The sequence below is a fragment of the Cydia strobilella genome, chromosome 15 (assembly GCF_947568885.1).
Source record: "Cydia strobilella chromosome 15, ilCydStro3.1, whole genome shotgun sequence".
NCBI lineage: Eukaryota > Metazoa > Arthropoda > Insecta > Lepidoptera > Tortricidae > Cydia > Cydia strobilella.
Window position 1 is genome coordinate 1,190,980 of NC_086055.1, and position 23,840 is coordinate 1,214,819.

General features: G+C 37.0%; 2 protein-coding genes and 1 long non-coding RNA gene across 3 annotated transcripts in view; 1 reads left to right on the plus strand and 2 right to left on the minus strand.

Annotated features, from left to right (window-relative positions):
• Window positions 1-7,127, plus strand: part of LOC134747765 (uncharacterized) — a 31,448-nt gene extending 24,321 nt beyond the window's left edge. The window contains exons 6-8 of the mRNA XM_063682401.1: window positions 273-440; window positions 1,157-1,327; window positions 6,791-7,127. Of these exons, the coding sequence (XP_063538471.1) occupies window positions 273-440; window positions 1,157-1,327; window positions 6,791-7,081 (630 nt within the window). The 3' untranslated portion in view covers window positions 7,082-7,127. The remainder of the gene's footprint in view (window positions 1-272; window positions 441-1,156; window positions 1,328-6,790) is intronic.
• The window catches only part of LOC134747790 (uncharacterized), a 302,451-nt gene that overhangs the window by 240,408 nt on the left and 38,203 nt on the right, over window positions 1-23,840 (minus strand). The gene's annotated exons all lie outside the window — the stretch shown is intronic.
• LOC134747764 (uncharacterized) lies at window positions 10,549-20,656 on the minus strand. Its single transcript, XM_063682400.1, has 9 exons — window positions 20,553-20,656; window positions 18,315-18,538; window positions 17,878-18,088; window positions 16,199-16,561; window positions 14,229-14,414; window positions 13,931-14,052; window positions 13,143-13,304; window positions 12,398-12,568; window positions 10,549-11,268 (listed from the first exon to the last, which is right to left on the minus strand). Exons 2-9 carry the CDS (start codon window positions 18,525-18,527, stop codon window positions 10,978-10,980), a joined length of 1,719 nt encoding a protein of 572 aa, XP_063538470.1. The 5' UTR covers window positions 18,528-18,538; window positions 20,553-20,656; the 3' UTR covers window positions 10,549-10,977.

Below are 23,840 nucleotides of genomic sequence, written 5' to 3' on the forward strand. Positions count from 1 at the left end.
CTATCAAAATCGTTGCAGACTTATCTTGGTCCAACTCCATAAATTTTGTTCACCATACGATTGAAAAGGCTTGTCGATCAATCCCCTTGCTTCTTATTTGGTGTCAATTTCTCAGAGCCTCAGTTGTTGGCAAGATTTTAAGGCTTTCTGGATGATAGTTCTCAAGTACGTGTCAGTAGCTTTCTATGGATTAACCAACGCTGCTTTTCAAAATCAATTCACTTCTAGAAATCTTGTCGACCTTTAAGTTTTTCTGCCACTGTGCTTGACAGGGTAAACTAGCATTCGGCCAAGGATACGGAGCCACGGAGACGACATCATTGACTACTGGAGCGCTGATCGGTAGTACACCGGACTTCGCTTCCAGTGGGGTACTCCTGTCCAACATAGAACTGAAGTTCGTTGATCCCTTGACTGGAAACCCTGTTCCGTGTGGTGAAGTAAGTATATCATGAAGAGTTTATCAGTATCTTCCCTGAATAAAGTATTTATTATCGAATTGGTAGTGCTCTTTGACACAAAATACCTATTTGCAATATTTTACACAAGATTCAAATCACGACTTTGTATAGGTATGTAATTTCGGAAGATATTTTACGAATCACACTATCTTTTGCTGTATTCATCCACAATAATATCTGTATGGACAGATGGTGATTAGTTATAATGATCGATCATATTCTTATTTCATATCTTTATAAATCATAGAATTTATTTATTACTTACCAGTTTCCGTTGCTCGCAATTTCATTCGCAGTATTTTATTTGAGTTCTAGTAGAACATTTATATATTTAGTGTATTTTGTTGTAGCCTTTGTACATTGTATACTTTCTGTTTAATTGTATATCTTAACCTGTCTTATGTGCAATAAAGTGTTTACATACATACATTTAGTAAATTTTACAAATTTCTACCACTATAGGGACTGGCTCTACATAAAACTGGCGCCGTTGACCACGCTAGTCGTGACAGCTGCATTGCTGAGTGGTCACTTTGATTGCACTTCTCAATTTATTTGTTTCATTTAATTCCTTCTGCTTCATGTTCATGATCCTTTAGACATGGAACGTCACAATTATCTTCTTTTTTAAGTATTCTATTCTAATTTTAAAAACCTTGACGGTGAGTTACAGTGTTTTAAAATGTATTTTTCAGCAAGGAGAAATATACGTCCGAGGACCCGTAGTCATGAAGGGTTACCACAAGAGCGAAGAAGCGACGGCAGACAGTTTGACAGAGGACGGTTTTTACAAAACCGGCGACTTGGGTTACTACGACAAGGATGTTGGGCTGTATGTCACGGACAGAATCAAGGAGCTTATTAAGGTAACATATTTTATTAATGTTCTGGAAGTGGTAACGTATAAAAAAACACAACATGGCTGCTAGGGTGGTCCTTATTTCTCGATTTCTGAAAAGTGAATGGGGCACCTCTTTAAATTGTTATTTAGCATGAGTTATTTCCACACAATTTTTTTTAATTTTTTTTATTTAGTTTTAGAGGTCGCTACCGAAGGTCAAAGTTTTAAAAAATGTAAAAAAATATAACAATTTTATGAATCGAGCCAACTATTTATTCGTGCGTTTTTGTTATAAAATTTTGACTTGTTAAATGAAATCAAGTGCCGTTGCCTACTAGCGATGCACTGACGCGTCCTCCACCCCCCTCTCACACCCCCGCGATGCGACCGCGTGGGACGATCTTCAGTCCATTTTCGTTATTGTGAGAGTCTGCACGTAATCCTCAAGCGTATCGTTGTGAAGTATTGTAATGGCGTCTACAAGCAGTGGAATACGCGTCTCAACGCGAAATACAACTAACATCTGGCTTATAGGCCAGTTAACACCAAGTTTGAAGCAAACAAAATTGCCGTCAATACGTGAAGTGCTAAGTTTGTTTTTTCACTTTAAAACCGATGAAAAAAAAACTATAAGAGAGTCTGCGACGGCGACCGCCCATTCCGTCTTGACCATATGGGAAAAAGCTGCAATACCAACAAGATTAAAGAAACATGTAATAGCCAAAATTGAATACCACTTTAAAGAGTGGCAGAAACTTAAAAAAAATAAAGAAAATGCTTCAAAACGCTCCGCTGTAACAGAAAAAAAAGAACAAGAATGGCTAAACCAAATAGAACAATTATTCGACATTGCGCACGCGAAAGCCTTAGATATGATGACTATCGAAGAAGATAAACAATTCTTACTGCAACAACGCGTTAATCGGGCAGGCATTATGACTACAGTGGACAAAAAAAGTTTACAGAAAGAGGCTCAAAATTTAAAGAAAGAAGCAAACCTACAAAAACGCCGCAAACGCGAAGAACAAAAAATTCATGCTCTGCGAGGAATACATAACTTTTCATCTACATCTAGCAGTGAAAATCCCACGCCAACACCTGACATGAACGACGAAGCAGGGCCCTCAACACTTCCAACACCGCCACCACAAAAGCGAGGAAGAAAGCTTTTGATTGATCCCCACGTAGCGGCGAGTCTTGATGCCGCTAAATTAACTGACAGGAAAGCCACTATCGTCTTAGCATCTGTTTTAAAAAAAACTTGTACAGAACCTCAAAAGTTCAACATTAATCGTTCTTCGATTCGCCGGCAGCGGATAAAGCATCGTAAAGTCATAGCAAAGTGTCTAAAAAAAGAATTTAAGCCCGATTTGCCCTTAACAATACACTGGGATGGTAAACTTATTGAAGATATAACAGGACATGAAACGGTGGATCGCTTACCAATATTAGTGTCTGGGCATGGAGTAGATCAGCTGTTGGCAGTTCCTAAACTTGAACGCGGAACCGGTGAAGCATGTGCCTCTGCTGTTCATGAAACAGTACAGACATGGGGATTAAGTGACAAAGTTAAATGCTTATGCTTTGACACAACGGCAGTTAACACTGGACTGCGAAACGGATGCTGCGTTATTTTAGAACAAAAAATGGAGAAAGATATGCTTTGGCTCGCCTGTCGCCATCACATAATGGAAATTATGTTAGAAGCCATCGCAAATCAAGCCCTTGGTCCATCTAGTGGCCCAGAAGTTTTGTTATTTAAAAGGTTCAAAAAGAATTGGACCCATATTAATCCTAAGGATTACAAGAATGTTATTTCTGATCCCGAGTCTGCCAAATATGTTGAAAATATCTCTTCAGGAATGATTTCTTTCGCACAGGATCAATTGCGTGAATACCAACCGCGTGATGATTACAGAGAGCTATTAAATCTCACAATCATTTATTTGGGAGGTATTCCCGACAGTGGAGTCGCATTCAGAATGCCTGCAGGCCTTCACCGTGCTCGTTGGATGGCAAAAGCGATGTACTGCTTCAAATTATTTATGTTTCGGCATCAATTTAAAATGACCAAAAGAGAAGAAAAAGCAGTAAAAGATATTTGTACTTTTACTGCCGTCATATACGTGAAGTATTGGTTCGAAGCACCTGCTGGGCAATGTGCACCACGAAATGATTTGAACCTGCTGAAAGACCTCATAACATTTAAAAATATTAATCTGGCGATGGCCAACGTTGCTTTGAAAAAGGTTTTAGGTCATTTATGGTACCTAAGTGAAGAACTTGTTTCATTTGCATTTTTCGACGACAAGCTTCCGATTGAAGTAAAGAAAAAAATGGTGATGGCACTAAAAAATGAAGGGCTGGAGTATTGTCCCAAAAGAATAAGCCTAGACGCCAAACATATCATGGAAAAAGATATTGAAGACTTTGTCACAAGTAACTCTTTAAGGTTCTTCCAAATACTTGGCATTTCATCACGGTTTTTTAACAAAGATGTTGAAAATTGGGAAGGTGACGAAGACTTTAAAGCGGCAAAAAAAATAGTACAATCCATGCGGGTGGTAAATGACATCGCAGAACGCGGAGTGGCATTGATGGAGGAATACAATAAGCTATTAACAACTAATGAAGACCAAAAACAGTATTTGCTTTTAGTAGTAAAACAATTCCGAAAAAAGTACCCCAACGCCCAGAAATCCACCCTTTTATCGTAATTTGTTATTTATGTTGTTGTTGTGTTATGGATACCTGATTGTGTAGTTGATTCAGATGTCCATTTTAGAGATTATAACTGCAATCTTTAACACTTCAGAGTTTTTTTTACAATAAATCTGATTTTGCATGTAATACGTTTGTTTAATTTTATTTCACAAAGTTCAAGCTGCGGTAGCGACCTCTAATTATTGTCCAAAAATTATGAAAAAAATACTCTTACCTATTTTAATGTTAAATAATCAAAAGAAATGGTGCCCCGTTAAAAAATCGAAAAAAAATTTTTTTTTGCCATATAAGGACCATCCTAATGGCTGCCCACAAGATGGACTATCTGCGAGAATATGTGATATACAACTTATTATTGTATAAAAATATTCTTTATGCAGTTCCTAAACGGAGCCGTCGGGCTCGGCTAGTATTCGGAGGCTTTTCTAAAGCACCAATAGGAGCGCTCCACATATTTCGTACCGTGGCCAATTAGAGGCACCTAAATTTAAACCACCATTTTTACTGTTCAATTTTGCTAAATCACTCTTTCATAATCCCCCACACAATAACCACCACTTCTGCATTTAACCGTTTTGTCAAAAAACCCTTGTAAATCAGTACCTAATGAAGAATATATCAGTTCACTAAGAATTGAAGCTTTATATTTGAGTCGTCGTGATCCTGACCTGCACGGCGGCTACAGTGACATCGATATGTGATACGCAGGTATAGAGGATTGTGTCGGAAAAAGACGGCCGCTTTATCTCGTTATTATCGCTTCGATATCCGCGACCGTCACACTCGTACCCGCGGGTAAAGGTTAGGTACGAGGGAAGGTTGCTACTTGTGTAGTAAATCATTGGATAGTATATTTTAATGAGTGCGGCAAATCATTGGTTGATTGATATGCGTATCATGATGGTCGAAATGGCCTGAGTGGTTTATCGGAATATCTATCGTATCCTACTTGAAAAAAGTGGACTCTGCTTTTTGGGCATCCACAGTTTAAGTGAACCTCGACACGATAGATTTAGATGAAAAATAGATTCCTTTACCTAATTAAAATCTCCATATAAATACAAAACTAAGTAGGTACGTAAGTACAAGCATTAATAAGCAATTTCTTTATAACCTTATCAAAAAAACACTTTAAACTCTCGCGTTTTGTACACATAATTAATGTCTGTTCTTATCAAAAATATCTCAAATAGATACATACCTTACAGACTCACATACATACGAGGGGCGACTGAAAGTTCTAAGCCTAAGGTACTTCGAGGTTGCATATGCATTAATATTTAGCACTGACCACTAAAAATACCATTTAAAAAGCAAAATATTTTTGAGGAAATGGCTATTATTTACGGTGCATCTGGGCCTTCTTATACCACTTAAAAAGGGGAGTTGACTTTTTAAACTTGGACGGGAGTTGATCGAAGATGACTCTTGCTCAGGGCGATCAATATCGGCTGTGACTGAAGAAAACATTGAAAAAGCCAAGAAATTAGTATTAGAGGATCGGAGAGTTAAAGTTTAGCAAATAGCTGAAACCTTAGGTATTAGTGAGGAAAGGGTTGGAGAAATTTGAGATCAACATGACGAAAGTTAGTGCTCGTTGGGTGCCGAAAATGCTGACAGCTTTCGATAAAGAACGTCGTGTCCAAATTTGTAACAAACTTTCAGTCGCCCCTCGTACAATAATTATAATCTTTGAAACTTATAGTCATTCAGGCGACATAACAGTTTTTTGCTGGGTCACCTGTTCTGGTGTAGGATTATTATGTTTAATTAGCCAATATAGATATGGGTAGTCACGCGCCGTGTTATTATCTTCAAGAAAGCAGTTTTACCTGTACTATATAAATACTAACCTAAAAAGCATAATCACGCTTTAACTAGTGAACCTTTGCCCAGTCATATTAATACGTTTTCCTCTATAAAAAAACGTAGATAAACATGTTTACAAACATGTAATAGTCTTAGCTATAGTTTTCAAGGCTGAGGTAGATTAAAACTGGTTTATCCTGAGTTGTTATTTTATTTTGTATATTAAGCCAATAGAAGCGCGAAGATCAAAATTAAAAAGATATTGAATTAAAAAACAGACATTCATCATACAAGAAACATTACCAAATATTAAAATCTAAAACAAACATATGTACCTACATATAAAACTAAAGAAAAACACTAAACTAACAAGAAATTAACTACATACATTATCTATACTACAAACCCCATTCCGACCCTTGCGGCATTGCCGCGCTAGATGGCAAGCGATATTTTGTTGGACTAACAAAAGTAGGAGCCTGAACGGGGATCAGGGATTTTGTAAATAATTTAGCAATGTATCCACATACGAGTACTTATTGTTATTTATTATTTATGTTAATACCTCTCGCTTCGAATGATGGTCCCAATGACAGTCCCTTCAAGTCTCTTTTGCATGGGCTTAATTTAAAAAATAATTTAGGGAATAATTTTTTACCATATTTTCATTATTTACATATCACTTTTCTAAATAAATGAATGTGCTAAACGCCCAAAAATTTTTTACAAACATTTTAGGTTACAGCTACTACTCCATATAGGGACCGTGCGCGTTGGAGGGTCTGCCATCTTGTGGGGTTTTGTCGGTTCATCGGGATATTCAGGACAGGCGTTTTTGTTATGAACTGTAACAGTTTTATGGATAATGCAGATGTCTTTTGTTTCATTACTTCAAATGCTCCTTAACTTGAAATTGATTTACAATTTGACGAACGAAATTGGTCTTGAATTACAGGTTAAGGGTCTTCAAGTGATGCCAGCAGAACTAGAAGGTATCCTTCGATCTCATCCAGCTGTCGCCGACGCAGCAGTGATCGGCATGCCACACGAATACCACGGAGAAGCACCCAGAGCCTTTGTCATAGCTAAAACCGGGTTCAAACTCTCAGAAGAAGAACTACAGAGCTACGTAGCAGAGAAGGTAGCGCCGTACAAGAAGATAGAAGAAGTAGTGTTTGTGAATGATATACCAAAGACAAATACTGGGAAGATTTTGAGAATGGAGTTGAAGAAATTGTACGCGTGAGGCGTGGTGAGATTTTATTAGTGAGACGTGGAGGAGATTTTATTAGTGAGATAAAATTATGCCAGATAAAATTGTAATGTTTAGTTAACGATAAAAGGCTGAAGTCCGTCAATAGCTTTTTAACTTAACACATTCACTACCAAGAACCATAGGTGTGTTAATACTGTATTGGAAATGGGGCGATTGGCACTGAAAGTTTTAAACTTGTCGTGTGTGTAACATTTTCACGTTGTCCGATGCGAAATCGGATGTCGGATACGACTATAAAGAAGCAATAGTAAAAAGTGCCTTTTTTATACATTTAATTATTGTTTTTTGTCCAAAAGAACGCATTAATGCGAATATAAAAGGACTTGATACTATAATAGGGCATTTTCTAGCAGCTTGTCGACAAATGTTACTACAGTCTGAAGGAATTTTTAGTTAATTAACTGTCACTTCATAATTTGTTAGTAACAGTCCACGTTAATAACTAATGGCTTTATAACTAGGTTAATAATGCATGTTTTGATTAAAATAATGATGTCAATTAAACTTAAATTTAGTATAAGTTTTCAATTTGCATGGCTTTTTAAAGTCTGAATGTGTATGGCTCTATAAATAATAATGTAACACCATTGTATACCACATTTAATGGCAAATAAATATATTTCTATTCTATTTCTATTTCTATTCTATTTTTGTCCAAAGGTGATCCGACATCCGATATCGCATCGGACAGTGAGAAAAGGCTCTAACGATGAATTTGTTCGGCATGCGTTCGTGTTGTTGATGATTTCTTAATGATAACTATTGTTTTGGGTCTTTAGCCAGTAGCCAATTATCCCAGTCTTAAAATTTTGTGTCGCTCATGTTCACGAAATGATATCTACCTCTTGCGTCCCTGTGTCACTTCATTTTAATATTGAGTAGCTGTCAGGTTAAATATATGTAGACATTTTTTGGAAGTTTAGAACATTCATTTATTTAGAAATGTAACATTTGAGTAATAAAAATACGATAAAAACATATTTCATCAATTTTTTTTTATTAAGCCCAGGAAAAAGAGATTTGAAGGAACTGTCTTAGGGTAGGGACCATAATTCGACGCGAGAGGTATAATAGTAAGACACCTAACGTAGACTACGTAGGCAAACAACACGCGAACGCGAAGCGAAGCGATGCGGCGCGGGGTGAATAAATCCTGGAAGTGTCCTATGTGGGCGATCTCGTTGCGAACGCGAACCGAACGCCGTGGGTCCGCCGAGCCGCGCGGCGCCACTTCGCTTCTTGTTCGGTGCGCTTACTCGTACGTAAGACGCTGCGTATGCGTAACCAAGCGCGTCGTGGACGTTATGTCAATATAATAAGTAGTTAAGTTTGTTAATATCGCTTTAGGCTTAAATATTAATTTTGTGTCCATGATATTGATAAAGGATTATTAAATTACTTCTATTTAAACCGTTAGTTAAAAACACAATGTAGGTTGTTTTTTTCGTATATTCAATGAATAAATATATGTTCCTGAGAAATAACTTCTCGTCGTGGTCATTTTAACAATTTATGATTTTATAGGAGCAACATTATCGGTTATTAAGTTTGCTCTCATTTTACGCCACATTATTTTATTAACGGGTAAGTCGAATTCATTCAAAAGATTGTATATTCTTAATTTATATAATAAAAAAGGTTAAAATAAACTCATTCAATGAGTGAATGTTAAAATGTTATGTATATTATGGGAATAATTTAAAATGACTTTTTAAAACATCGTCTGTGATCTAATATCTAATGCCTGCATGTTTTTAGTTGAGTTTTTTTAATAAGTTGTCTTATTAAGTTTCGTGTTTTATATTTAACTTTATTAAACGTTTTTACATGAAGTCTATTTTATTTTATTTTTATTATCCAAATTATTAATAATCTAAATTCGGCTGTTTTTATTTCTTTTGTGCGTGCCTTTGCCCAGTAGCAAAGAACTTAAATAGGCTGAATTTATTGAATGAAAAACAACTTTAATGTGGTTAATTTACAATTGTGTATATTATTCCGGTCAGAACGGTAGGTAGATATCACTTGATATAATTGGTTCGTTGAACTTTGTACTTACTGATAAAATAATACAAGTATTATAAGCACTTCATAACATGTTGTATATAGTTCAACATGATGATAATAGTAAATCCCATTATAAAGTGGCCTCGCTGGGGGGATAAAGATAAAATAGATATGTATATTTCTCATTGGAACATTACCAATATAATTACAGAGTACAATTATATGTGGTATTTTCTATAGAAAGGGACCTTATTGTCGATGGCGCTTACGCTATTATAAACGATGCTCCGATATTACATTGCCTCGCGGCGCTGTGCGGCGTAAGCGCCATCGACAATAAGGTCCCTTTTCATAGAAAATGCTCCATATACAAAAATATAATAGGAGAATTTATGATAACTTTTTTTTTTTTTTTTTTTTAACCCAGGGGAAATCCGTTAGGGATCCCACCCGGCCCGGGAGAGGCCGAGTGGGTATGTCCGACTCGCACGGACTAAAACCCCTGGGGTGTTCCGACGCTCGCTTTTTGGGCGGGGTTACGGGAACAACTTTGCAGACCTCCGAGACCCCGCCGGCGTTGCCCTTGCGGGCCCATCATTTTGGGGCTGCTCCAGCAACCTACTCCGCTATTTTATGATAACCTAACCTAACCTAACTAAAAAAATTAAAATCCCTAAAACATTCTAAGCTTAGGCGGCAAGGTGCCCATCTTACGCAGGCAGCGTTCCCGCGCTGTATGAAATGTGGCACAGTTTTTGGATATATATAAATAGATATGTACCCATATTTAATATACCAATGTATACCTTGTAGGCCTTAGGTATATTTAGGTATGAGCAAATTGAAATTAATGATATCGGTTCTTGGATTGTACTAACTAGTCCCAAAATATTTCATTAAGTACAACTTGTTTTGTGATTACTAGACGAATCATCACGAACAATCAATCAACCAACTAATCTATCAATCACTTTATTTGCAATAAAACATACTCAAATGCATGCAAATACAATTATATCAAAAAAAAAACCCGCGAGAAGCTAGTGAGCGAAACGCGCGAAACGTCACGTGACGTCACGCGTTAGACAGATTAGTTCACATCATGTCATTCATAGCAAACGTCAGTTGGACCATCCAACGTGTGACGCCATCACTCTCTGTCGAATTCGCGAAAGAATTATGAGCGTTTCAACCGTTCATAAAAAATTCCGGTGTTCAAACGATATAAATTATGCTTGCAAAAATAAAAATTAAAATTATGTATGGAGCTAATTTTGTAGAGATATAGGTATATTTGGTTAAATGATCTAGGGTTGTTTCATCTGCTACAATTGATGCTTGACTGTAAGTACTGTAACACGAGGTAGGGTAGACCTTTAGTGAAGCTTTTGTGCTTTTCAGATGACGTTGATGATGACGAAATCAAAATATTGTGTTGTAAAAAATATATATTTATTATCTTTACCCTTAATATTATACAGTACTTTACAATTTATTTACATCGTTCCATGAATATCTTTTACCATTAATTACCTACTTATAGTCGGTAAGTGGAGTCGTCGAGTGTTCAAATCGATAAATAACACACCCCATGATAGGATATAGCGGTACTGTCATAGTAAATTTTGTAGCCACAGTAATTCACTGCTATCTATCGACACATGATTAAAACTAAAAATGAAGATGTATAAAAATACCATAAAATGTAATTATAATGGATAAATTTTTCCTTACTTCTTCTTCTTCCTAAATTCTTCCACGTTTTTTCCTTAGACTGTATCCATCTATTACGGAGATCTTTGCTTCAAATTATTATCGTTTTCTTCAAGGAACAAACTTTCCTAGGGATAATGGAAAATTTACGTATATTTCTCTTTTAACTCTCTCCTTAGTATCTTTCCAGTCGAGTTCTTCGGTAACTCATCCAAAAACGTCACATCATTTATCCTTTTGTATTCAGCTACTCTCTCCTTCACAAAATCGCATATATTTGATCGAGCTACATTGTGTCCCTTCTTCAGCACAATGAAGGCTTTGGGCGCTTCTCCGTTGGTCTCATGGGGAACCCCGATAACTGCAGCATCGTCTACTGATGGGTGATCGCGAAGGACACCTTCTAATTCAGCTGGCGGAACTTGGAAGCCCTTGACCTGGATAAGAACAACATATATAACAATTCAAGTATATAACAATTCAAGTCTTGGAGACCCTTTACATCTCTGGATAATTTGATGATCTTTTTCATTATTATATACATTTTATCTCTGACACCTTTAGTACTTCTGTTGTTTGTATATTTCTATTAGTTTTTTTTTTGTGTAATTTGACAGTTATATTTATGTAATTGTTTTTTGTAATTTTGGGTTAATTTTATTGTTTGTAAAAATTGACATGTAAAAGTGCCCCTGTGGCCTATTTGCTGAATAAATGTTAGATGTTGATGTTGATGTTTGATATTTCAACCAACTTGATGATACTGGTACAACTTAGTAAATTAGACGCTTATTAGGAAAACTACTGCTAAAAAACCATCCTGCATCCAAGGGCGGATCCCCTATGGTCAAGAGTCACATTGTCAAATTCTAGTTATGTTTCGCAAAATTAACAATTATTTATTGTAAACCCAGCCCAGGGCTGGATCATGCATGAGCTGGGTACGCAATACACGGTCGTCGTGAACGCTGCTCGCACTATTAGTGCTTGAGAAAGGAGACCTAGGCTCTCCGAAACATGTCGCGCGAGTGACTAAAACAAGTGAGTCTAAACCGTAAAATGATTTAATGGATCATGCATGCATCCATATTTTTAGAGTATTTACAGATTCAACTAGATTTCCACGTTATGTTTTCTTTAGCCTTAAGCAACCGAGAAATATGTAGGGTATGGATACAGGCTCATCCAGATGGTGCAAGGGCTTCTATGCGAGTTACCGCACATTGCTTTATCAATGAGGTTGGCAACTGTCGAAAATTTGGTGGCGCCAGGATAGGTTTCCCCTGTCTCTGATTTTGTTCTATGAGATTTGGCTTAAAGGGCCATAATATTACGAAATAAAAAACAAGAAAGAAAAAAAAGAAAGAAAAAAAATTGGACACAATTCTAGGGACCGGTAAACCTTTGCTGGCGCTATTTGTAAAATACTTCAACCGCACAACCTCATTCAATTAGTTGTACCTCAATAGCCGGTAGTGTTATGAAACTCCCATGCGGGTTTTCGCATCGTCCTTTTCCCCTATCGCCTTTTTACTTCATAAAATCGTCAGTAATTCAAAGAAGTACCTTAATAAGTTCTTTTAATCTATCAGCTATAGTAATGATGCCGTGCTCGTCTCCGATGGCCAAATCTCCACTTCTGAACCACCCATCGTCAGTAAATGCTTCTTTATTTGCTTTGTCGTTATTTCTATATCCCTTCATGACTTGTGGGCCACGAATCAACAGTTCTCCTTTCTGTAAAAAAGATAGAATTAATTACATTTACGTCTTGGGAACAAACCAAATTATATTTAGTAATATTTTTTGATTTGAATATTTTTAAGTAGTCACACAACTATAATATATCAATTATAAACTGAAATAGATGTCATATACTAAATAAAAGTGACCGAGCCCTCCGGGAGCCGGGAATCGAACCAGTGGTGTCTTCAGCTTACGCGGCTAACATTCTGACAACTAGACCACCCGGCCACAAGTCTAGTACGTTAGCCGCGTAAGCTGAAGATGAGCACAAAACCGCAGCCAAATAACACTAGACCCTACTCATAGTGTTGTGTTCCTGCCGGTGAGTAAGGTTGCCGGTGCGGAGTGTTAGGGTCGGCAACGCGCATGTAACTCCTCTGGAGTTTCAGGCGTCCATAGGCTACAGACACTGCTTACCATCAGGCGGGCCGTATGCTTGTTTGCCACCGACGTAGTATTAAAAAAAGACGCCGGTTCTATTCCGGCGTCGGCCACCGGAGGGCTTGCTTACTTTTTTTTTGGTATATGAGGATATATGACATCTGTTGTATCAGTTTACACTTACCTCATTAGGTCCAAGAGTTGTAAGATTTTCATCGACAATCTTAAGTTCAGTATTTGGAACAGGAAGACCAACACATCCATAGTTGTCATTGCCTCTTGGAGTTACTGTCACCACCGGTGAAGTTTCTGTTAGACCGTAGCCTTGCCTGAAGTCAAATTTTCTCTGAAAAGATCAAAATAATACAGTATATAAAAATGTATGTACAATGCACATAATAATATCTTATACTGAATAGTTTTACGAGGTTTTGATAGTGACAGTCTTGGTGCTTTAACGGTTTACTAATGTATTGCCAAAAATCGTTTCCCAAAGTATTACTTCCCAAACTATTTTACGCAAATTATCATTTGGCAAAATTTCATTTCGCAAATTTTCATAATCCAACCTAACCTAACCCAACCTAGTACGTCATTTTCATTTCGCAATATGGGGTTGGGAAATGAAATGGTTGCGAAGTAAAAAACTTGCTAAAATTTCATTTGGGAAATGAAACTGATGCCATAAGTTTGTTGGGAAGTTAAATTTTGGCGAAAAATATTTTGGCTAAACGGCGGTATCCCTGCTTTAACTCATATTTAGCAGTCGTAACAGCACAAAAGAATTTTTAGTTAGGAATTTATTGCACGAGAGTCAAATGATTTAATTTCAGTACTATTTCGTACCGTATTAAGATATACAATTGTAGCTATGAGTTTTTCAATGGTGCGGAATATTCTTTAATAGGTACAGTATTTTATTAGACGATATTTTATTTGAATGCGTATTGGTTACATTCGTGGTAAATTTACCTTGGCTCTTTCGATGAATCTATCAGCATCTGCGGTTGTCAGGGGAGCAGATCCATTGATGATCACCTCCAGATGTTGGAATGTTTCTGGAGATGCAGCTGGATGTGAAGCCATCAGTAACACTGGAATGTATTCGTTTATTTTCTCAGCACATATAAATAATCATATAAAATTAAGTATCAGCCAAAACAAAAGCCACATTAAAACTTTTACAGGAAATTTTACAGAGAAATCAAAATTCAAATAAAAAATAACTCGTATAAATTTAAGAGAACTTTGAGAAAGAAATTTTGCGTACCAATAGGAGGAGCAGCGTACAAAACATTGGTCTTATACTTTTCCAAGGTTCGCAGAAACAGTTGAGGCTGGAACTTTGGCAGGGTCACCAATTTAATTCCCTGGGATAACTTGTGGAACATCATCACCTCTGCGCCGTATATGTGGAAAAATGGCAGCACTGCCATAACGGCGTCTTGGTGGGTTGCTGGAAATTAAAGGCCGTGCCAGGTTAAGCTAAGTAAATCTGCCCCCACTAAGTTATGCCTTGTATTTTTTTTTGATGGTGTGGTTGTTTATTTTGGTGGCGTGGATATTAGTAACAAGTATGCAAAATTTCAGACCCCAAAACTTTAGTTTTTTGTAAAAAAAAAAAACTAAATATGATCTTTCTTCGATTTTTTTTCTAGCCAGCCAATTTTGATGTGCGTTACGTATGTCGTGCGTATAGTAATAGCAATTATATAACATCAATTATTGGATATATTGATATACGAACAAGTAAAATAAAATACAAAAAAATAATTCGACCGCTCCATTTTTTTCACCAGTAATTCACCTACCAACGACCTATAATATATATTGTCCCCTCACTAGCTCGGAAAGCCGTCTTTTATCCTTTAAAACAAGCGGGGAAAAACGCATTTTATCCACTAGTGGGGAAAGTAATTTGACCTTGGATGGAGCGTGTTTAAGTAGCTTGACAGATAACAAAACGTAAAACGCTCATAATAATGGTTCGTTCGATATTAATTATTATTAAATAAATGGTTTGAGAATTTAATAAAAAATACCAGATTTAGCTGTATTTAATGATTTTAAGTCATAAACCTTAAAACTCCATAATAAACGTTTGTTTTTTAATAATTATGTTAAATATGATTCTGAACGCACAAGTTAAGTCGATGCAATTTCAAAACGCATCATTGACATTTCAAACGTTAGAAATGTCAACATTGTCAACAAAAATTTTACTTAAAAACTTCTCACGTAAAAGTAGAGAATTTCCAGAGTTTTTTGTTATAATATCGTAAAAAAATGATGAAGATGATCTAACGCCTGTGGATGTTGCACTTTCCTCGCTATAGTGAGGGGAAAAGTTTTGTGTTACACACAGGTGCAAATGTATTTTACTTCTCGTGTGTTAAAATACAACTTTGCACCCTTGTATAACAAATAACTATTTCAACACACTTGCTCAAAACGACGTTTTTATTCCACCGATTTTTGGCTCATAATCCTAGATATTAAACACGCGTGCTCTTTCAGTGTATTATTCTACTCGTGCTTTTTCATTATATTATCCGACTGAGTTAAGAAGGTAACTGATTGCTAATAATATGCATGGAAAGGGAGCCTTCTTTAATTGGTCGGACTGGCGGCCCGGCCGCCCCGCTCGGCTCGCCGCCCGCGGCCGGGGCGAGGGGCGGCCGGCAGTATGACAGATGCAACACACAATACTAACTGTTTTAACTATTACAATTTGATTAATATGAGTTTCTTTTTTTTCTCGCAAGTGTGTTGAAAAACGTCGTATGAAACGCGTGTGCATTGGTCATTACACACATCGGCTTTCTTATTGCGCGCTCGCTTACAGCTCGCGCGCACAGTATCGCCTCGTGTGTAATGACCAACTTAGCACACTTGTATCATAATGTACTATTACATACATTTCCTAGAACCGCTATACTATAAAGCGGAATCATTGAAACCCCTTTAGAGAATCGTGCATGTTGCATACTAAATACTGGCCACTTACATTTCATTAGGTTTAAAAACAAATTGAAAAGGTTTTTTTTTTATTGGATTGTGCATCAATTTCAGGTGATTGTCATATAGAATAGTGTGTTATTTAGTAGGCATCGTAAACTGCGAGAAGTCAAAGTACGGTATTTCAATGGATTTCGCTCGCAGTTTACGATGCCTAGTTATTAGTCTAAGGAATAGAGGATAAATAACTCTTACTGATTTGATTGAAGTATATATAACTACCTGTTGTAACATTATGTGTTTTTATTATGGGCTCGTTCATTTGTTCACAATTTGCCACTAAATTCCTATTCGTCAACTCTACTCCTTTTGGCACTCCTGTTGTACCGCTCGAATAAGGCAAGAAACATACATCTTCAGCTTTTCGTCTGACTTTTTTCAACGGTGACAGATCAACATGGACGTCAACGCTTAGTTCTTTGAACCGTATCGTGCCAACTGGAACATCTGTATCTTCAGTTCTAACTACAATGATGGGAATGTCCAATTTTGCCATTTTAAGAGCGGCTTTGACGACGTCAGTTGTCTCTCGTACCGTGACTATCACTTTTGCGCCTGACATCACGAGTTGGCGATGGACTTCATCTGGAACGAAAAGAGGAGCTTAATTAGAAACTATATAAGTGGCGAGAGGCAGATGGATAAGCAATGTGAGCGAGGACAGCAAAGCAGTGTGCTAGTGATCCTTGAGTCTTCTAGTCTTGGATCAAAGATTCTTGCATCGGTATTACTTGTAGTATACATAGGGTCGAATTGATGACGTCAACGGGGTAGTCGAATAAATTGATCAGGTGCATTGAATAGTACGTATAGTTACGATTAAATTTAATCGGCGATCAGGTTTTAAAAAATATTATTTACCAACCTAAATAGACTTCACCATCTAATTAATTACAGTTAATGATATCGTTTAAATGAATAACCATCCAGAACACGGACACCCTATTTTTATTGAAGGGAAGACGGTGTGTCAAGTGCCATCGATTTGGCGGGAAATTTAACAATTTGACATGTCAAATTGACAGCTTATTTATGGATGGTATAGAAAGGATCGCAATCTCTTATGGCAGAATTGTTGTAAAAGTGACCGCGTTAAGCTTTAAATAATAGTTCCTAATCTCTCCGGTGGCGCTAGTTAGGCTCTGGGACATGAGTATAACATGAACCATACAAGGCAACAAATAACCCTACCAAATTACGTAGGTTGTTATTTGTAGTATTTCGGTGCATGGTGGCGCCGCCTAATTACTGTTTTTTGATGGACACTTTTCATACATAGAGATTTGGCTCCTTTATACAGTCTCCATGAGCTTATTGCTTATGTCTTTAGTTTTTTATGGCTGTTACTTCGGAAAAAGGTATTAAACTCTTTAGACTAAACCATTGGTACATTGGTAGGGTGACAATAAATTTAAATTTAATTCTAAGTTAAAAATTAGGTACCTATTATAAAAAAATAACTTAAGTATCTGTGTTAGTGCTACTTATATGAGCTCCATCATCCGGCATATGGAGATGGTGGGAAAAGCTTCTGCGTAGCTGACGGATCTTTCCTAGGGGGTAACTGCACAAAAGATCCCTATGGGTCGAAGTGTATCGCAAGGGCCCCCGAAAACCATAAGATAAGATAGTGCTACTTAAATGTTATCGCTGTCGATTACTGAAAGATTGGTTCCTGATCACCGATTAAATTTCACCGTGTATATAATACTGCATCAAGCACAGGTTAGTGACGCAAATAAAAATAAACCCGCGTGGATTATGAATAGGGTTAGTATTGGTGATGACGGCACGCCGCCTAGTATTCCCGAAGCTACGAAGGGGTAGTCGGGTACGTTGGGCAGCCATATTTAATCTTTAGTGCACTAACTCCGATTAACGACAAACGGAAATGAACTCACGCGCAGTGTAAATAGGGTTGATACTGGTGATGACAGCACCAGCTTCCAATATTCCCAAGGCCACGACGGGGTAGTCGGGTACGTTGGGCAGCATGACGGCCACGGCGTCACCGTCGCGCACACGCAGCTTGCCGCGCAGGTTCGCCGCGAAAGCGGACGATAGCTTGAAGCCCTGCGAGTAGGTGTAGCCACGCCCTGTCATGCCGCAAACCTGGAAATTTAATTATTTACGAATAAGTGGATGTGTTGTTAATGTAATTTACACCATGGAGGCACAATTTAGAGTACGCACGGTAGCATTTTTATCGCCTGTGACCATGCCTGTTACGTTCTAACAAATATGTAAGTACGAAAGTTACAGGCATAGTGACAGGCTGACAGGTGATAAAAATGCAACCATGCTGACACCGCTGGTCAGAAAGGGAAAAAATACTTGCCGCCATAGTCCGGTCTGGCCATTTCTCCAAATTTTTCCACACGGACTCATACAGCGTACACGTCGGTTCTTCAATGTCTTTGAAAGGCGATTTTATGATTCCTTCATGAGTCCAAGGTGTTTCAGAGAATTTCCGCACGCTGCTAAGGCATTTCAGACTCTTTTTTGTTAGCGCTACAGTTCGATTTGCAGCGAATAATGACTTTGATGCCATTTTTGTGACCGCTGAAACGATGTAAATAGGTAATTAAATAATTAAAATCTGAAAATGAATTGGATCTAATACATTTTTAAAACATTGCACATCAGATGCACAGTAGGCCGAGCACATGACACGACAGTATCTCGGCGCGAGATAGACTACCCGTCCCATACCACCCCCCTACCCGTCTTTTACTAACTTTATGAATTAAAGGAGGACGGGTAGTCTATGTCGTGGCAAGATACTTTCGCGCTAATCATGTGCTAGCCCGGCAGATTAAGAAAAAGGTCTTGAACCAAGGAAATTTATTTGTTTTAAGATCTTTTAGAATTTTGATATAAGGAAACTCCAAAATGTCATGGGATCAATGTATAATTAATTACGGTACAAGGCGGGAAAAAGTTGAAAACTCAAGATATAAAATTAAAGAAATTTGAACCTCATGTAATTTTATTTTAAGTTCAAATTAAATATACCCGGGTAATATAACCGGGTCACTCACGTTTATACGAATAATCAGTAATCGGTCGTGGAGGGCTGCAGCCCGCAGTCTGCGTCAGGCCACTAACGCGAGCGCTCTTTGAAAATACTCCTCGTTATGGAGCGAAATATGCCGAGCAATCATCAACTTTATAAACGTGAGTGACCCGGTTTAATATATTTAATATGTCAGTGCCTCACGGAAGTTTTGTTATTAAATTCAAATTTCTTTAATTTTATATCTAGTTTTAAAACTTCTTTCCAATTATATACCCTATTATAGTGGAAATCTTGGTTTAGGTATTTTGTGTGTGTTCTAACCATATAAACATGACCTGCGGCGGTAGCACGGTCGCATTTTTATCGCTTGTCACCATGCCTGTCACGTTTTAACAAGTATGTAAGTGCGAAAGTAGCAGGCATAGTGACAGGCGATAAAATTGGAACCGCTGCCGCTGGTCACTGGTCTGTTCATTGACATATTTTAACGACTTTGATAATGTAATTGTTAATTATACATCTAACGGTCTAGTCAAGTTAGCTTATATAATTTATATTATATTAAATGTAAAATATTCGTTTTAAGAACATAGGTGGTAAATTTAAATGTAAAAAAAAAATTGATATCTGAACTATGGCTGGTATAGAAAGGATGCACATCTCTTATGGCAGAATTGTTGCAAAAGTGACCGCTTTCAGCTTTAAATAATAGTTCCTAATCTCTCCGGTGGCGCTAGTTAGGCTCTGGGACATAAGCCATATAAGGCAATAACCCGACCAAATTACGTAGGTTGTTTTTGGTAGCATTTCGGTGTATGGTGGCGCCGCCTAATTACTGTTTATTGATGGACACTTTTCATATATACAGATTTGGCTCTCTTATATAGTCTCCATGGTTTTTAAGACATCAATGACTAGGTACATATAGGTATGTCTCTTAATTGTTGCTCATTTCTGCTTGCTAGTTGCTATACTAACACACTATGTCAACGGTCTGCAATAAATATTTCAATTTCATTTCCTCATTTTATTTTGTTAATCTACTTCATATATGAAACTAGCGACCCGCCCCGGCTACGCACGGGTGCAATGCTGATGTATTAATACATATAAACTCGTTGCGTAGTTTTAAAGATCTAAGCATACATAGGGACAGACATCCATCCAGACAACAGTAAGCGACTTTGTTTTATACTATGTAGTGAAGCAGCAATGCTTTCGGAAAAAAGCCATATTTATTCTAAAAATAACGTTTTCAAGCTTGAAAATGACACATATATGTGGTATTTTCTATAAAAAGGTACCTTATTGTCGATATAAATACAATGCCGCGCGACGCTGTACGGCGTAGCGCCATCGACAATAAGGTCCCTTTTCATAGAAAATGCCCCATATATTTATGCCCTTGACTGTACATTTTAAATATATCAGTTATTTAACTTGTGATGAGTACTGGAAGAATCCTTACTTATAACCAGTTATCTGACCACCATTAGATACGATTTAAGTAATAAAAGCTTAACGTACTTTCACCTGCATGCCTTTTTAGGTACTTACGCCTGTAATCCTTTTTTATCACTGCCACTAAGTTTTTTATAACATCATTATATGACCTTACACTATCCTACTTTAAATACGTACCGCCCGCACGCCGGCCGGGCAAACACTGATATAAGTATTACGTTTTGTTTATTTGCTAAACGTATATTCACAATATTATATTCGACTGAGCAAGTAGCAAACTTAACTTGATCTTAAGATTCAAAGGAACTTTACGTAACGGTATCTGGCTTATATTAGCATATATGCGTTGGTGATTAGTGAACAATGAATAGCAATGATAATGTTTGTTTACCTATATCGGATCATTGACGTTGAGGTCGTTTAGTGGCGTATGTTAAGTACTATAATGTAGTCCTAAACGACCTTCGTGCATGAGCCAGACGAGTTGTGCATTTTTAAGTTTAGAAGTCACAACAGACTTTTGAATAAATTATACCACAACGGCATTAGAGGTAACTGTTTAAACTAGTTTAAAACCTATCTCAACAATAGACAGCAAAGCACTGAAGTAATGGCTTATTCCGAGATCACAAAAAGTTTTGAAACCGACAGATCTTCATACACGATATTTAAAGCTGGTGTCCCTCAGGGCAGTTTACTTGGACCATTATTATTCCTCCTCTATATCAACGATTTGCCAAAAGTTACCATCAATCACAAAATTCTTCTGTTTGCTGATGATTGTTCAATAATAGTAAGAAATGTTAATACCACACAGTATAAAGAAGATCTAAATAAAGTATTTACAGATGTCAACAAATGGCTAGAAATAAACAAACTTCAAGTTAACCTAAATAAAACTAAATGCATGGAATTTTACGCTAAACAGGGAAAACAAAATCAAATTAGTATAAAGTACAATGATACAGAAATAGCATATGTTAACTCAACAAAATTTTTAGGTACGAGTATAATGATAGATTCTAACTCTAATTGGCTTAACCACTCAGAACACGTACTGTCAAAATTAAGTAGGTTTGCCTATGCTATAAAACGACTTAGAGAAGTATCAACAGAAAATACAGCTCTTCTAGCTTTCCACGCTTATGTCATGTCAAATCTACGCTATGGTATTATTTTATGGGGTAATGTTGGGAATAAAGACCAAGTCTTTAGATTACAGAAAAGCGCTATATATGGTCTTAATCAAACTGAGTCATGTCGTACGCTATTTCTCGAGAATAAAATACTAACTTTTCCAGCCCTTTACATATTTGAAGTCAGTCTGTTTGTGAACAACAACCCAATTTTATGTTTGAAAGTAGAAATCCAAGACCACGTCTTCAGTCAAAATATGGTTATGATATTGGATATCCTACATCAACTTCGGCATTTTTTTCAAAGAGTGTTATGGTTATGTGTCCAAAAATATATAATAAATTACCAATCCACCTAAAGAAGTTGATGCCTATGGAGTTCAAAAGAAAACTTTTTCAATGGCTTGTGGAGAAATGTTTTTACAGCATCTCCGATTTTTTAACAGAATAATATAAAACACTATGTTAACCAATTTTGTAATGTGTAGCTTAAGCTAATATATTTACATAAATGATCTCATTTAGAATTAAGTTTCCATATTGTACGCCTCTCTGAGGCAGGACATGAAGACCATTGTACATTAGAATAACATCTCCGTAACTCATGACCAACAATAAATATTTTTATTGATTTGATTGATTGAAGCATTCTCAGCTCGAAAATTGAGTGTTCGTGACCGAAAGGTTAATATTTTTGGTCAACTAAATTACCACAAGAATTAAGTTAACAATTTTCCAATGTATGAAAGTTCTTTGAAATTTGATTTTATTTTGAGCAGATGTTACTCTTAAGGCATTCTATCAATAATTAGGGAATATTACACGAAACTGCGCAGGGGGCGTCACCAATCTGAGGGTCTATCGCAAAACAAGAAAATCGAGATTTCGTTATTTAACATCTCTGTCACTTGCATATTCGAGCGATAAAGAGGCAAATAACGAAGTTTCGGATTCGCGTCTCCCGGTAGGTTCTCTGTAAACAAACCGCCTTGGTGCTTCAATGTCATATTTTATTCTCTTTGAAAACTTGTCAAAAAACTGTTAAAGGCATAGTATGTATCATGGAGACTGTATAAAGGAGCCAAATCTCTATGTATGAAAAGTGTCCATCAAAAAACGGTAATTAGGCGGCGCCACCATACACCGAAATACTACCAAAAACAACCTACGTAATTTGGTCGGGTTATTTGTTGCCTTATATGGTTCATGTTATACTCATGTCCCAGAGCCTAACTAGCGCCACCGGAGAGATTAGGAACTATTATTTAAAGCTTAACGCGGTCACTTTTACAACAATTCTGCCATAAGAGATTGCGATCCTTTCTATACCATCCATAGTATGTATGTTACTCTATGGTTTACTAAACGGGCTAGTTCTGCACTTGTCTGCACTCTGGTGACAAAACATTGCAGTAATATCCCCTATTGGATAGTGTAAATTGTGTTTGACTAAAAAATACAAGAATCACGTATCTACTCTATAAAAATGAGTTCTTCTAGTGATGAAAATGATATTTTTACGCTGACGCCTACCGAAATTCAAGAGACAGCACATGCACCACTAGTAATTTGCTACCAGAGAAATTGTTATGCAAATGTTTTCTTATTTCCCCGCAGTAGTCGTGAAAAGCAGTATGTAATGCCTAGGCCGGAAACGCTAATGATAAACTCGTATTATTTGAAGGCCTCCACTGACGTGTCGGCCCTCAAACTCACTCGTCCATCTTTGAGCGGTTTTCCGGCCTCTCCTACAATGTACTATAGTTTCACTATCGAAATTAAAGGAAAAAATACATTTTATCTATTTATGCATACATTTAGACGTTTTTGTTGGGTAGGCTGCATGACTACATCCCCAACTATAATAAATAACAATAATAAATATTAGGGAACATCTTACACATATCAACACATATCAACAAACTAAGCAAAGCTTGTACTATGGGTGCTAGGCGACGATATATAAAAAAAATAAAAAATATTGACAGAAGCAAGTACAAAACACGTATTGAAGTCCCTGACTTCTGAGCTAGGTAAAAACCTGTGTTACATAAGTCAATATACATAGGTACTTATATAATAGGAAACACCCATGACGCAGGAATAAATATTTGTGTTCATCACCCAAATAAATCCACACAGCCTCCTCGCACAGCTAAACTGTGGAATGAACTGTCGCCTGCGGTATTTCCGGACCGATATGACCTTCAAACCTTCAAGAAAAGAGCGTATTCCCATCTTAAAG

Coding starts and splice junctions, on each gene's coding strand:
- LOC134747764 (XM_063682400.1), bottom strand. CDS start 18,527: ATGGCATCAAAGTCATTATTCGCTGCAAATCGAACTGTAGCGCTAACA. Junction 12,569..13,142: donor CAACTCTTGGACCTAATGAG/GTAAGTGTAAAC, acceptor TCTTTTTTACAG/AAAGGAGAACTGTTGATTCG. Junction 11,269..12,397: donor GATTAAAAGAACTTATTAAG/GTACTTCTTTGA, acceptor GTTCTTATCCAG/GTCAAGGGCTTCCAAGTTCC.